The sequence below is a fragment of the Ischnura elegans genome, chromosome 2 (genome assembly GCF_921293095.1).
Source record: "Ischnura elegans chromosome 2, ioIscEleg1.1, whole genome shotgun sequence".
In the NCBI taxonomy this organism is placed as follows: Eukaryota; Metazoa; Arthropoda; class Insecta; order Odonata; family Coenagrionidae; genus Ischnura; species Ischnura elegans.
Window position 1 is genome coordinate 119,162,972 of NC_060247.1, and position 15,760 is coordinate 119,178,731.

Sequence of the window (15,760 nt, forward strand, 5' to 3'; positions counted from 1 at the left end):
TTAGAAGCCATGAAGCTTGAATTAATTAAAATTCCAAGGTTTTCAATAATTGATATCACTTCAGTATGTTTGGACCAAATGTCATGCACCTGTTTTGTATGGATATGTCTGGTTTTTCATTAAAAAAATTCCAGTCTAAAAATTAATGTTGTAATTTGCTAAATGCTTATGCTGTCCCCTAGGAAAATAAAATATGTCAGAGTATTTGCTCATTGTCCCTTGCACGCTTGACTGAAAATATCTGTTTAAAAGAAATTTTCTAATTTAAAGAGTGAATTTGATCATATTTTGCAATTTTCAGATATTTAGTGTTTCAATGGGATCCATTTATGATGTTGGCTGCTAAAGAATTACACATGACTCTCTTCATATTATTGTTGACATCAATTAATTATGTGGGCATCATTGTTGTTATTCATTCAAACTTTATGGGATGTGATAATGATGGAAATTAAGGCTTAAATATATTTGTTCATGACTTTTGCCAAAAATAATATCATGTTACTTATTAAAAATGAGCCATTTCCTTATATTTGTTTGAGTTGCAATTGAAAAAACTCTAAAAGGCATCTTTTTTAATTTTATCCTGAGAAATGGTGATGCATTAATTATTCTTAGTAAACAGAAATTTTGATTACCAGTAGTCATGTCAAATTTGCACTTTTTCCGGTGATAAATTATTTTTTTAATAGTCAATCAGGTGTTGCTCTTGGATTAATTGTTTCTACTGTCATCTCATTGTAGCCTCATGTAAGAATTTGGAACTCTGTGAGTTTGTCAACTCTGCACGTCATTGGACTGGGGGAATTTGAACGGTCCATATGCTGCCTATCTTTCTCAAAAGCTGTAAGTATAATTTACATTTTGTGGTCATAATGATATTATTTTTTATAATATTTGATTTATCAGAATTGTGTATTAATTGCTTGGTTACCTTCTTCCTATGACCTCCAACCCCAAAAATAACTCATATCATGAAATGTTGTCATGATTGCCAAAGAGAAAACAGGGTGGTCCCAATTTCATATTCACTCACCCACTCCTGGTCAAAAACTTCATTAAAATGTTCTTAAGTTTTCTTCAATGTTTTGTCCAAGGAAGCACTCTAGTAGGCACAAGATTTTTATACAGAACAAGTAAATAGCTGTGCAAAAACTTTGAGTCGCCCAAAGTCAAATGTAACTAGTGCTGTCACCCTGCTGCTGATATTAACTCAGTCTCTGCTTGTACTTCATGGAGGGATAGCACTATTCAATGCTCTCCACATAGTTTATGGAGAATATGCATTAGGCTGACCCTTATTTTTCATAATTTGGAAAAGTTATGTTTTCCTAGTCTCAAAATGACCTAGGTGAAGCTTATACTCTCGCTAAAATTTGGTCACTTTACTACTTATAATGGCAACCGGTGCCCCAATAGCCCCAAGTACTAAGCACCCAAAAATTGAATTATTTTGGCCTGAAACAACTCTTATCTCAAGGAAAAAAATTAAAGTTTTGTTTGAGGTAATGCTTGATTTTCTGATAGTTTATGGTCCCCTTCAATCCAGTCCACCCTCTCAGAGCTCTACCTCACACCACGGCACCGCCAAAGAATGGCCCGCACCACTTTCTTACACTGCTAGATATTTCCCTGCCACTTTCTCCTGGCAGAGTCAATGTCCCTGTTATGTATATTCATATCTAAATTTAGATGTGATAGAATCGTCCAATTTTTTGCTAAGTGTCAGGATTAATGTTACTTAATCCCATAAATTCACGATTCAAGCTGTATTATTAATCAATTTTACTGGTGTTCATATTTATATTGCTTACTTGTCATTGGATCACCTTATTCATCTTCTTACAGTATTTAAGCCATGATTAAAAATAGTGTGATATTTATATTTACCTTTTCAATATTCATGTTCGTGCTTTGAGTTTTGCATTAAAAGTGTATATTATTTTGCTGTACAATACATTTGCATTGAATTTCTAACAGTATAGCCTTACTGTAGCATGTATGAGGAATAGTTCTTCTGTGTTTTTACTCCTGATGAGTGGCTATGGTTTTCCAAGTATGTGTCATTCCTTGTCAGTCTTTAGAACCATTTTTCTGCCTGACTGTCATTGGTGCATAGTTTTTACTCTTAAAATGTATTCATTCCATGGTATATTATTGCAGGATGGTGGTACTTTACTGTGTGCTGTTGATGAGGCACCAGACCATAACATTTCAATCTGGGATTGGCAGAAAGGAGAGAGGGGTCAGAAGATAGCTGAGACGAAGGTAATTCACTGCAGAACAAGTATAATTTGTTGCAATTTTTATATGCTAACACTACATACTAACTTATTTTATTTGACTGGTAATGTCATCCAACCATACTGTTGACACAACATGTTAGATAGAGGGAGTTGGCTTTGTTAATGTGAGATCCATATTTACACTATCATGAGTTATGTCCTTCCTATGTCAAAAGGATTAATTTTTTTGAAAAGTTGATAATGTCAATTTCAATTAAATTGAAATGGAAATTCGAGTTTTGTAAAACTTTAACGATGTGAATGACCTTTTCTATGACTATTTTCTCTGATTTTCTTCTCTCCTCTTGTGTAGTGTTCTGTGGATACTGTCGTGTCGGCTGAGTTTCATCCGATGGAACGCACATCCATTGTTACGTGTGGAAAGTCGCACATTGCATTTTGGAATCTCGAAGGAGGATGTGCGCTTAGCAAGCGAATGGGCATATTTGAGAATCGGGATAAACCCAAGTATGTCACTTGCTTGGCATTCTCACAGACTGGAGACGTAATCTCAGGGGACTCCAATGGAAACATCATTGTTTGGGGCCGTGGTGAGTTGGCATATCTATTTATTAATTTATTATGTTGTCCTTATTTTCCTTATGAGGAGTGTGGTAGCCCAGTGGCTAGAGCGCTTGGTGAGGGGTCCTGGGTTGAAATGCAGTGTGAAGCCTTTGGACACACTGATATCTCCACTGCAAAAACACTCAGCAATCGCCCACTGAATCAAATCTGCTCATCTAGTAGCCCAATGATACAAATCCGCTCAGCTGGCAGTGTCCAGAGCATAAACGCTCACCTCCAAGCTTGTAGAATAGGAGATGAGCGTTTAAATGCTCCGGACACTGCCAGCTGAGCGGATTCGTATTGTTGAGCTACTATATGAGCGGATTTGATTCGATGGGCGATTGTTGAGAGTTTTTGCAGTGGAGGTATCGATACATTTAGGCATTTTCCTGTTACTTTCCGTCGCTATTATCTCGTAAGGTATAGAGCGTTGGCATATGAAACGAAGCATAAACCTCATGCATATCCATTTCCCATCACCTAGCAAAATTTGAATGAGATCTCCTAGTAACATTTGTGGGTCATCCCTCATTAGTCAATAAGCAATTTCATGATAGTCTGCGGTCAATATCCTTTCCCTCAAGCTATCCTATTTTGAAGGGAAAAGAGACTTTCATTGAATTATTTCACTATACGGCCTTAGAAGAATGAAGCGAAGTTAAAAATAAAAATTTCCTTTACCCAATGTCGATAAATTATCACCTGGTTGCTAAACGCTTAAAGATATTTATACACTAACTTCATAAGCATCATTTAGACAGTCTATTAGAGCTAAATAATCGATAAAACGGTTTAAATGCATTATGATAAGTACAATGATGAATAAATTTCTTTTTTTAAACTTATATACAGTGAAACCTCGATATAACGACACCCCACGGTGCACTAATAAACACTCGCTATAGCGAATTGTCGCTTTACCGGAGGTGGAGCAAATAATAGCCAATATACCTCTTGCGAACAGATATACAGGAACAGGAGTGGTGCGGCGACAGATAAACATCTATCCGATAAACGTAAGCATAAATCCAGACGAAAGGCGATGTTTTTTTGCATCACTAAATTTCCTTACTCAAATAACGGCTAACTATTCAAACAATTTATAAGCGCCGCACTGAATAAAAATCATGCAAAACATTGTTTCGTCAATCATTATATTTATCGAACGACAGTTTACCACATAAATTTGAGACTGAGCACTCCATTAACTTCATTTCTAACAGATCGCTAGCAATTACAGAGGTTAAGGAGTCTTGATGAAAGTCCTCCGGCGGTGAAACCCTCGCTATAGCGAGACCCAACACCGAAAGGGTCTCGTAAAAACGAATTTTTTAACACGCTTATTATAGGGTCAATTGACGGTGCATCGGCTATATCTCGTAATAGCGGGAGTGTCGTTATAGCCCGTACTCGCTTTAACGAGGTTCCACTGTATACATAATTCCTTCAATTTTATCGCCAATTTGTCGTAGAGTCATGAATGAAACTCACCTCCAGGTTTGGAGAATAGGGAATGAGTTTTATGCTCCAGACACTGCCAGCTGAGCAGATTCGTATTGCTGGGCTACTAAATGAGCGGATTTGATTCAGTGGGTGATTGCTGAGTATTTTTGCAGTGGAGGTATCAACGCATAAACAAAATCATAACATTGCGAGGTGGTCGAGGAAAAGAAACTGGCCCTCCTACCCTGAATGCATGAAACTCACCCCCTGTGGCTTACTCGAGGATAAGCTCTACTCAAACCTATCCCCATCAACCTTTGGGTTGAATCACTGAATGATCTTCCTTATCCTTTACTTTAGAGCTGTTTCTCATGCATGAAATGACTTAATGGCCATTTCAGGTAATATTTCTCAGTATAAGGGGTAAGATGCCAAGGGGTACAAGTGATTTTTTTCTGAACAGAGGTAGGTACAGAAATTAGGTATAGAAAATAAACGAGATCAATTTGATACTAATGTGTGCATTTCATTTTCCTCTTGATGGCAGCACGTAATGGTGACTCATTAGTCATTTGTATTCCTTGACCGCCGTGTTTTTGTACATTTCTTACATCAACTTCTGAACCTAACTCTGTTTAGAAAGAAAATCACTTGTGCACTTTGGCTTCTCACCCCCTCAATTGCTATCTATTCATTGACTGCTACTTGTAATTTTCACCATCGGTAAAGAATGACTTTCAGTTATTTGTAACGATAAAATTTGTTGTTTGAAATGATAAAATGTGAGCCCCATTGGTGGTGGGGCAAGTCTTACTTGAGTGGGTTTTTCTCCACTCAGGACTAGGACATATACAAATTTCTGCTAGCCTGGTCCCTGGAATACCTAAACACAGGCCACGTCTTTTTGGATTCCAGGGGCAAAAATGGGCAAGGGACAGAAACTTCTGATTATAATGAATAATAATATAATGATATACAGGTTTGAAGACGAGTTATTTGTATTAATGAGACCATGAATTTTTCCACTGAATACCATTTTGTTATTTCTCCATAGGTACTAACACTGTCGCCAAATATGTCCGTGGTGTCCATGAAGGGTCTATTTTTTCAATCACGGTGATGAAGGAGGGCAATGTCATCACAGGAGGAGGAAAAGATGGAAAATTGATCGAGTTGGATTCTCAGTACAGTAAAACAGGATTAGAAGCTCAGGTAAACTTATCATGCACGGCAATGAACTTGATATTGTTCCATATGCTCAGACCTCTGAAATAAACCATCCATCGTTAATTTGATCCATGTGTTCAGTGGCACAGCCAGGAATTTCATTCGGGGGGGTTTAAAAACAGGGGGGGAAATTTAAAAAAAATAGGTTACTAAGTAGGGGTTTTACACTAATTTTAACACTTTTCGTATTGGAAAAAACTTCATTTGCTAAAGAAATATTTTGTAAATTCATAATTTTTCAGTATTTTTTTATTTTATGAAAAAAGATACCGTATTTCTCTGAATATAGTCCCCCTCTGAATATAATCCCCCCACCCCCCAATTTTGATGCTTCAGTTTCGGGAAAAGTTAAAAAAATGCTTTTGAATATTGTTCCCCCCTTTACTTTTACCACAGGCATTTTTGGAAAAAAAGGGGGGACTATATTCAGACATATACGGTAATTCAATTTTTGTATTTCAGTGGGGCATCCGGACACTCAGAATCCCCCCCTTGGCTACACCACTGAATGTGTTGTTATGTGCTATCCCATTATTCTTGTAGCTTTTACATTTTAAACAAATTTATGCATTTTGTTCAACTTAACTTCTTTAAACATGGGAACCAGATGTTACCATTGAGTTAAATATAATAGGTACTTTAAAATATGAAAGATAGTATGCGTGTACTATCTAATTCCCTTTCCATTCATTTTCTGGGTCTCATCTGGCACCTTGATTTGTCCCTACAGTTTCTGTTTGACCATATCTTTAAAAAATTGTCAATGCCATTTTGCCATTTCTGCTGTCAGTGTTGGTCTAATGGGAAGTGCAGTGTGGAGTACTGTGTCTTGACTGCAGATATTGCTGACTGTACTCATTCTTTGTTTTGATTGGCTGCATTTTTTGGATCTCCATTTTATTGTATGGAATATTATTTGATTTATTTATTTTGAACATAAAAAGAAGGTAGGAAGGGTAGGAACTGTTAATTAGGGATGTACGAGTATTGCTTTTTGATCTCGAGTCGAGTTGAAAACTATTCGTGAGTATCAAGTCGAGTCTGGTCATTTCTGGATCTGGCATTATGATAATATATATGCCACAACATATTCTCATTTTCAAATTCATTTGTGAATTTTCTTCTCTAAAAGCTTAGCTTGACATAAAAAGGAAAAGATAATAAGGAATTTTGATGGTATTTACATCAGTATAAAGAGATGAATGGAAATTAAAGTGTCTTGAAAAGTCCCATAAGCGCTATTGAAATGAATTAACCTCTAGTAATATGTGGTCAGTTTAATTAATATATATGTATGTACCAAAAGTGCCAGAAACATCCCTGAGTAAAAGCATTTATACCATTGTAATAATGCTTCGTGATAGTGCTTCCCGTCGGCATGTTTCTGAACTTACTGGCCTCGACAACTCTGTAACCAACACTACTCGACTCGACTCGACATTCGTAATGCTACTCGAATCACTCGAGTCGAGTACCAACTACTCAACTCGACTCAAAATTTTGAGTCCTTGCACATCCCTACTGTTTATAGATGGATCGGGATGGCTTTAGGTTACTTAAAATCCTCCAACTCGTCTGGCTCTGTCTTGTTGATACATCTATTCTATTGCCTCACACCAGCTACCAGAATTCATTGGTGGCGTCAGGACTGTGACAGAAGGAAGAGGAGGACAAATAATTGTTGGGACAACAAAGAATTGCATTGCGGGAGGAAGTCTGGACTTGGGACTTCGCACATTCACTGTTGGCCACACTGATGAACTCTGGGCGCTGGCTGTTCACCCTTCACTGCCACAGTTCCTCACTGGAGGGTATGACAAGTTGATCCATCTGTGGGATTCTCAGGCCCATGATGTAGTCTGGAGCAAAGAATTAGAGGTAAGTTACAATGCATGTAACTTTTATTGTATTTATGTCTGACCCCTGAGCCAATGGGAACATGATTTTGATATGAGAATATGTCCCACTGATACAGTAGTGTCCCTCCTACTTCACATGTTCAAGAGAATTTAGCAATTCCCTAAATCTGTAGTTTAACAGCAGAACCACAGTATTTCAAACATGTATGTAGCAAAATTTCACTATTTTATAGATTTTCTGCGATCCTGATGAAATTTGCATGAAGAAGCACAAGAAGCTTTGTAATCATCATCAGAATGGTTGCCGTTGTGCTGCTGCAAACTGATAAAATATACTGGCAGATGCTATCTCCTAAGAATAGACAAGTTTTGTTTCATAGAGATTTAATATATGCTTGAATCATTGTTAGATTAGACTAGTTACAATCATCTTCAAATATTGACAGATCATCGCATAAATTGACCTTGGAAAATTTTGGTGTACTTTGGGTTGCAGCTAAATCAGGATCCGTGTGTGGTGTAAATATGTTTTGATTTTATCTCATAATTTTTTTCAATTAAAGAAAAAATCTGCACCTCATAAGCTACTAATAAAAATTAAGTTTGTGATAAGAATTTTATGAAAATCAGAAGCATTAATTAGTGTGAATGCTGGTTATAATAAATGTATCTTTTTGTTAGGTAAGTTTTGAGGTTCCGTTGGTCATGCTTTTTTTGTCTCATATGAAGTGTGTTACATATTTACATTCTTTGCCATTTTTGTGGAATATCTAGGAACTGGTTTTTGGGGATGTTAAGAGAAATTGTATTTCATCTGAAATATGAAGGGAAGAAATGGGATACATTTATGCTACTGGCTTTGTAATTGGCTACTCTTAATTTTGTGGCATTTATTTGCTGGTTTATATAATCATAAATGTTGACCATAAATGTTAAGTCCCTAAACAGTAATGTTAACTGTTGAGTCTTTTATTGAAATCTTTTGGGTAGGTTTCATGGTGCATGTAAATGATAAAGAGAGAAATTTCAATTGACGGATGAATCTGCTGCAATTTGCTATTAACTCCTGCCTTGTTGCCTTTATTCTAGAACTCCATTAATTAGACCAGGAATCAAATTTTAGCTCTGAAAGATTTTTGGTTTTCCAGCTGATGGCTTGTATGAATTCTTTTCAAGTATTACACCGGGTCAGATGGTCCATGTTTGCCAAAGGTTTGCAATTATTTTTTTCGAGCATCCTTGGGGGTGAAGTAAGATGCTGAAGTTCAATCTTTTTGAGGAATATATATGATTCTGAATCAACTGGATCATCATTGATTGGTTAAGTCTAGGCCAATCAGTGCTTCCCTTTTTATTATTGGGCTCCAAATCTTGCTAAGGGCGAGGCCTTTATCCCTGTTGATATTATTGCTGTGGTGGCAGATCTCTCCTGCTCAACGAGCCTTTCAGCCCTCCAAGGAGGCAGTTGAAATCTGTCTCCATAATGATGATATCAACTAGGACCAAGGCCTTGCCCTTAGCAAGATTTGGAGCCCAATAAAAAAAGGGCTGTACTCATTGGCCTAGACTCAACCAATCAAAAATGTCCCTCTTGATGCAGAATTAGATGTATTCCCCAGAAAGATAGAACTGCAGCATCTTACCTCAGCCCTAAGGATGCTAGAATTAATACCGTGTTGGGATATTTTTGCTGTTTTTTCCTACCAGTTTGTGTTGAAACTTCAAGCCCATGACTTGCCATTCCCTGCTCCAAAGAGGTTCCATTTCGAAGACTGTCAGATTTAAATTTAGTCATGCTATAACTGCATACGGATCAACATTTTAAATTTTATTCATTGCATATTATTTCACCTTATAGGATAAAGTCCAATCTGCAACTTTCTCAATTGATGGAGGAGTCATAGTTTTAGGAACAGTTACGGGGAGGTGGATGTGTCTGGATGCAGAAACCAAGGAGATCTTTTCTGAGCATACAGATGGTGATGAACCGATACAGGTTGGTGGAATATATTCTTATTGCCCAGAAAATTCTATTAATAATTAATTAATATTCTCATATTGATATGCAAACAATTATTTTTTCATGTCCAATGATAATTAAAATGATTGCTGGCTGATTTCATAGTTGTTTGTTCATAATTTAATTTCCATTAATCCTCAGTGTAAGCTCCTCTTCTCTAGAGATGAACTCTAATATTTAAAAATACCCTCACTGGAAGTTGTGCACACTTTTAGAATTGGTGAAATTTTTGTTTTGTGTAATATCATTAAATGCATCCTATACGGTGTAAAGTTGCTTTAAAAAGGAAATAAAATGCGACTTAGTTTTTCCACGAAAATAAATTGATTTTGTGACCCAGGTTTTGGGGAGGATCAACTTTTACCGATATTTTTTAGTTATTTTCTTTTGTGATTCTAACATTGTTGGGATAGTTTGTTTTTCCATGGCTTGAGTTTAGATTTGCACCTTGATTTTCATTATTTATTTGCCATGTTGTGACATGCTCAAAAGTGCGCAATCTCTATAATTCTCATTTCATCATAAATTTCTGGAAAAATAGAGAAAATTATTATCTTAAAAGTGCCAATGAGATGAAGGCTTCATTTCATCAGAATAAAAAATATATTGCTTTTAAATAATCAGTGAATATCTAAATGCCACTTGTCTATGCATATCAGAGGCAATTGTGCCAAGAGGTATTGCATAACTGCCACCAGACGCTGCTTGAAGTAATAAATTTTCCCTCTTAACCCCAAAATAGCAAACTTAATCTACCACTGGCAAATGAAATGTATTTTATTACCCTGCAAAGCAACTATATCAATATCAATAGAGTGTTCTACCCATAATATGTGGGTGAGAGTTATATGTAGTTGAAATTGTGGAGACACGCAGATAGCAGCTTAAGGTCGACCTGCACGTTATAAATAAGTTGTATTCTGGAAATTTATGATACACTGTAAGGCATTTCCCTCAAATTGTCTGTATTCATTTTTTCAGGTGATGAAATTCTCACCAGATGGCAGTCTTCTTGCTCTGGGGTCTAGGGATAATAATTTGTACATTTATGAAGTCACAGATGAGTCAAGAAAATATAGCCGTGTTGGACGATGCTCGGTAAGATGTGTTTTAAATATGCTCTTTTTTTTTATAAGGTAGCTAAACTAGTGATGATACTAATAGTGTGATTTTTTCATTTGGTGTTTGGAGATATTTACCAATATTTATTGTTATTTCATGCTTTGTAAATTTATACTATCATCCTATACTAGCTTAGTTAAAATATTATTATCATCCTCTTAAATTGTTTGAATGACTTTAAATTTGCTTAGTTATAAGTTTCGGATTATAATTCATCAGATAAGTGATTAACCTAGAAAGTTAGTATTGACTAGATAGTGTTTTTCAGTATATTGGAGGAAAAAATATTTAGAAATAGAGAAATAAAATAGATACCGTATTTGCACAAATCTAAGACAAACAGGATACTAAGACGATCCCCCCTTTTTTGGAACTCCATTAGGGAAAAAAAATTTTTCCTTATAACGATAGGAATATACGATGAATGCGGGAAAACGATGAATGCGGAAATATTTGGCTAGGTTGCCTATGTCCTAGGAAACGCAGGATTTTTGGTGCATAATTATGATTAGATTTTAGGTAATTACAGTTGTTGATTCGACTAATAGTTTCTTCGGAGGGGCCATGATCCGAAAACGAATAAAATTAAACTAGTGAAAATGAAACCTGACTTTATTAAACCCACACGGAAAACACTCGGTGGTTTGAAGTCAAGCCACCCAGGGAAGTAGGGAACCACTCGTACGAGGTGAAGTTCAGAACTGATGCTATCGCATATGGCGTATGCAGAGCATACTGCAGAAGGTGAAGCATGACCGTATGACTGCGCCATGAAATTTTTTGTCCTAAAGATACGCATTCTTTTCTACATAATTAGCGTAGCGCCAGATGGGCAGAAGAATTTGGATTGTTAGTAGGGAGGAACAAAATATGCTAATGTTGCTCTCCCATGGCACTGATCTTCTCCCTATGGTAGTTCCATCTCCTGGGGAAGATTCAAACTATGTGCCTGTCGTTATTAGCTATAAATGAATGACACATTGTATTAATTCGTCTAATTTTCCTCAAACGATGGGTGCGGGAAAATTATACGTAGGGACCGCGATCTTCAAATGGGAAATCTTCAATGCGGGAAAACGATACTTTGGGGAACGATAGATGTGGGAAAAAATAACATTGTTTATATGGAACTTTATTTGGTACCAGAAATGGCGAACGATGAATGGGGAAAAATGATCAATACGGGAACGATCGATCGGGGTTCCACTGTATGACTTCTCTTTTGAAAGCAGAAGTGTAATGACTTCTTTTCTCTGCAGTCGTAATACTCTGAAAAGCACGGAATCACAACTGAATCTATCTCTCTAATCAGAGGCAAATCATGTTGCCTACTTACCATTGCTCTGAGAAAAATGCAACGACTTTGTAGCAGTTTATTCCGCGACGGCATTGAGGCTTTAACGTTACAATTTAGGTAAATTGTAACCAATCACACGAACATTTTGTGAGTTGATCAAGCTTTAACTTGAATGGAGCCGAACCCAGGGTAAAGCAGGCAATCTTGCGGATACGGCAGAAGTGCACCCGGCGACTGATCGGCACGCACCAGATCTTTGCCTGCTGCCTAAAAACGGAAAATATTTTTTTACTTGAACTCAAAATTAAATAAGGTAAATTTATTTTTCAGCAATTTTTGACGCTGATTTTTCGTTGTATAGCAAACTCAGGTATCCATAATTTTTTTCCTGCGTAAATTATGCAACCCGATTGACGTCAAGAATTTTGCATCCGATTGTAAGAGGAGGCAATATATATTTCTTTTCTGCAGGAGTTAGGATGGAAAAAAACCTCGTCTTAGATTCGTGCAAATATGGTATTTATTATTTATGTGTGTTCTATGTGACTATCCATCTGTTTAGATAACCTATCTTCTTATACCTACCTTGTGGAATAGATGTCTTTTATGAAATAGAGAATTTTGCAAATATTTTTTTCATGCTGCTATTAGGGTGCTGCAAAGCGTAAAAGAAGTTCAACAGTGACTTCCTCAATGGTATGTAGTATCACTTTAGCTGCCTTGATCGAGTAAAGAAAAATAATTATTCAAACTGAAAGTCCCATTTTAATGTTTTGGATATGCTCTTGCCTTTGTTTCATACAGGTTACACCAATCAGGAATGGCACTTCATGTTCACTTACCACTTTTTACTATTCTTATGATATGTAACACACCCATACCTACCCCTAAAATTAATTGGATATGAATCTTTTTGTTCTTTATGTTCAATTTTAGGATTAGAAAATAAATGTGATATGCACTGCATGGAAATCTAGACTTGCATCTAGCATTCCGAGTAGTAGAATTTCTGATTTTTTTTATGGTTTCTGGTGCAGAATGCGTCATCATGCAATTTCTTTTTATGGTGCATTTCTAATGTGAGGCTAGGAATGTGTGATCCAAATTTTTTTTGTATCCCAAGTATTATATTGCAATGATGGTCATAATATTACATAGTTGCATACATGTATGTATTGAAAAATTTAACACTTGCTCTTAGCCAATCAATTTGGAATTGAACAAAAAAAGAATTTAACAATCTATCCAATTTGTTAAATGCAACAAAGCCAGTGCAGAAGTAAATATAGAAAATAAGTGCCATTGCCATCCAGCTAAGTCCAAGTGGTTTTTTTTTGTAGGTGCCCGCGTTAAATATTATTTTGTTTTCCATTGTAGCTTTTGGACAGAACATTTTACATAACTACATACTCTATAGCCTCCCCTTGGGTATCCAATTTACAGGAGATAGAATGGTAAATTTTTCCGACCCCCACTACTGCTGGAATTTTTAACTCCACTTAGCTCCCCCATTGTCCCTATCCTGGATCCGCCACTGTGTGCAACTTCCAACCGAGCACGATCCAACAGCTAGGTGTTGGTGGTGTTAGGTATTAGGGCCAAAGGTAAATGTCATTCCACATAGCACGGAGCAGGAAGGAATAACATCTTAAATCTTTCTATAAAACTCAACTTGTGGAAACCTTGGAATCGCATTTTAAAACTCTTGTGAGACTCCTTGCATTTGCTCGGCACATGGCAGCCACTCTGTAACTCCTATGTTATAAAAGCAATCATGCATCTCCTGTTGTGTCAGTTCCTAAGCTATATGGATTTATTAGTGAGTATATATTCCAACACAGCTACTAACATATTAATCTCACCATAGAGGATCAATGAGCAAACTCCAGATACTAGCAACTTGGAAGATTCATGACATAGTGTAAGCGGGTGATTATTTATTATGAAATTAATTGCGTGAGGTGATTTTGGCAATTTTTGTACCTCCCTCCCCCTTAATGAGATATCGTGAGATTTGGGTGGACCCTCTAAACCCCTCCCTCCAAGCTCACGTGAGATTGTACGAAATGTGCATGTTCAGTGTAAATACGTTAATCTATGCTTAATTTAATTTGATTTATTAAAAAAAAGCAACTTGATTCATCATGTTATTTAAGATTAGTTAACACTTGAATATAAGATTCCTAAGATCTTAATTTTACTCTGTTTCTAGCTGAAAAAAAAATTGCGTGATACTTGTCAGAACCTCCTCCTCTCTCCACCGCATGAGATTTGGTGAGAATCGGCTTGACCGTCCCCCACAAATGCCTCACGTGGTTAATGGATGGCCCCTAATGCAATTTGCAATTCTAGAGTGCAGATACGTACCCTCTTTAGTTTGGCTGTTTTAAATATGACAAGGAACGAACCCCAATGCCTTTTATCAAATGAAATTCTTAAGCAACTTGTTGAAACCTTGGAATTAGATGCGTATCATCTTGCCTCAGAAGTCCTGTGACTGAATATGATGATGATAAGATGATCGAATTCGATATAACCTTTATTTTTCTGCATTCAGACACACATACTTGTTTTAGTTTTAATACTATGGCATGGAATCAATTTTCAGCCTCGTATAAATTGAATGAATTAGAGACAGTTGAGTCAAAAACTTTATCCTGTGATGTAGTGTTTTCTAATTGCATGTAAAAATTAATTGAGCACCTTATATTCTGAGTATTAGTTTATCTTAATTTGATTTGTGGTGTTTTGTATGAAAATAGTTTCTCATTTACATGAAAGAGATTTAATTTTTCTATTGAAGTCATTTAATATTTGATTTTGTCAATCATACTCATAAATAAATGTACGTAGAATGAAAGAATTACCTCTACTTCCATACGTAAAATTCATTTAGTGAGTCATCATATTTTCTTACTCTGTAGCCTCATCAGGACTTTCCATTATAGATCATGTCATTCTTAAGTAGATGTGTTTCCATAATAGTTTTTAATGATGATTTTTTAATGCCATAAGAGAAATGGAGTCTCGAGGATCTTAATGAGCCTGTGGTGCAGTGAAACGAACTTGTGCAAATAAACTTCATATTTTGAACTTGTGAAAAGTATTCTATTCTATAATTTCAATTAAATTGTGAATAGAATCTACCTCTGTTATTGATTTTATCATTCCCCTATCTGATTGACAGCCTACTTTAAGTAAGTAGTAAGGTATAATTATGTGAAGTAAAGCCCCTATTAACCCTAATCATACTGAGGGAAGTTGTTTCCGTTCACCCATTTGTATGCTTGAAAAATTCTTCTGAAATGAGTTTCCAAGGGTAATAAATAGCAAATGATTTCTTTTTTGTTAAGTTAACATCTGTAATGAATTTACGATGATAAGGACGAGCAAACATGGGTATATACAGTAAAACTTCGATTTTACGCACTTTGATTTTACATCAAGTCTCGTTTTTACGCAGCGACACTCAAGTCCGGCCGGAAAGCATAGGGAATTCCAATGGCGAAACTTCGATTTTACATCTTTTCTTGATTTTACGCAGTTTTTTCGATTTTGCGCAGCATAACCCAAGCCCCAAAGAGGCCGCTAATCTTGATTTTACGCAGTTGTCTTTCGACTTGTTTTGAAAAACCCGACTAGAGCAATATGAAGTTAGGTTATTTATTCGTCTAAATGAGTTACAAAAATGAATACAAGAACGAATTTAAGTATACCGGGACTAGCCACGGTAATAACTTTACGTGAGTCACCCGCAATGCACAAATTGTGCGATAACTCCACAGAGAAAAAATCATTCGCCTTGACCGGGATGTTTTCCTTCGCCCCAGCGAAATATAACGGCGAAATTAGCCGTTAAAAATCCTCCCGTGCCAACATTCTGGCTTCCAAGGTGATCCAAAAAAGATAGTCGTACTTCTAGTATGGACGTAAGTCGATG

At 36.3% G+C, this 15,760-nt stretch overlaps 1 protein-coding gene across 4 annotated transcripts in view; it reads left to right on the forward strand.

Moving 5' to 3' along the window:
• LOC124154502 (echinoderm microtubule-associated protein-like 2) overlaps nt 1–15,760 on the forward strand; it is a 444,841-nt gene that overhangs the window by 417,691 nt on the left and 11,390 nt on the right. For all 4 annotated transcript variants that reach the window (XM_046528280.1, XM_046528281.1, XM_046528282.1 and 1 more), the window contains 7 exons: nt 745–846; nt 2,164–2,268; nt 2,599–2,836; nt 5,350–5,507; nt 7,143–7,400; nt 9,240–9,377; nt 10,383–10,499. In XM_046528280.1, coding sequence (XP_046384236.1) covers nt 745–846; nt 2,164–2,268; nt 2,599–2,836; nt 5,350–5,507; nt 7,143–7,400; nt 9,240–9,377; nt 10,383–10,499 — 1,116 coding nt within the window. The remainder of the gene's footprint in view (nt 1–744; nt 847–2,163; nt 2,269–2,598; nt 2,837–5,349; nt 5,508–7,142; nt 7,401–9,239; nt 9,378–10,382; nt 10,500–15,760) is intronic.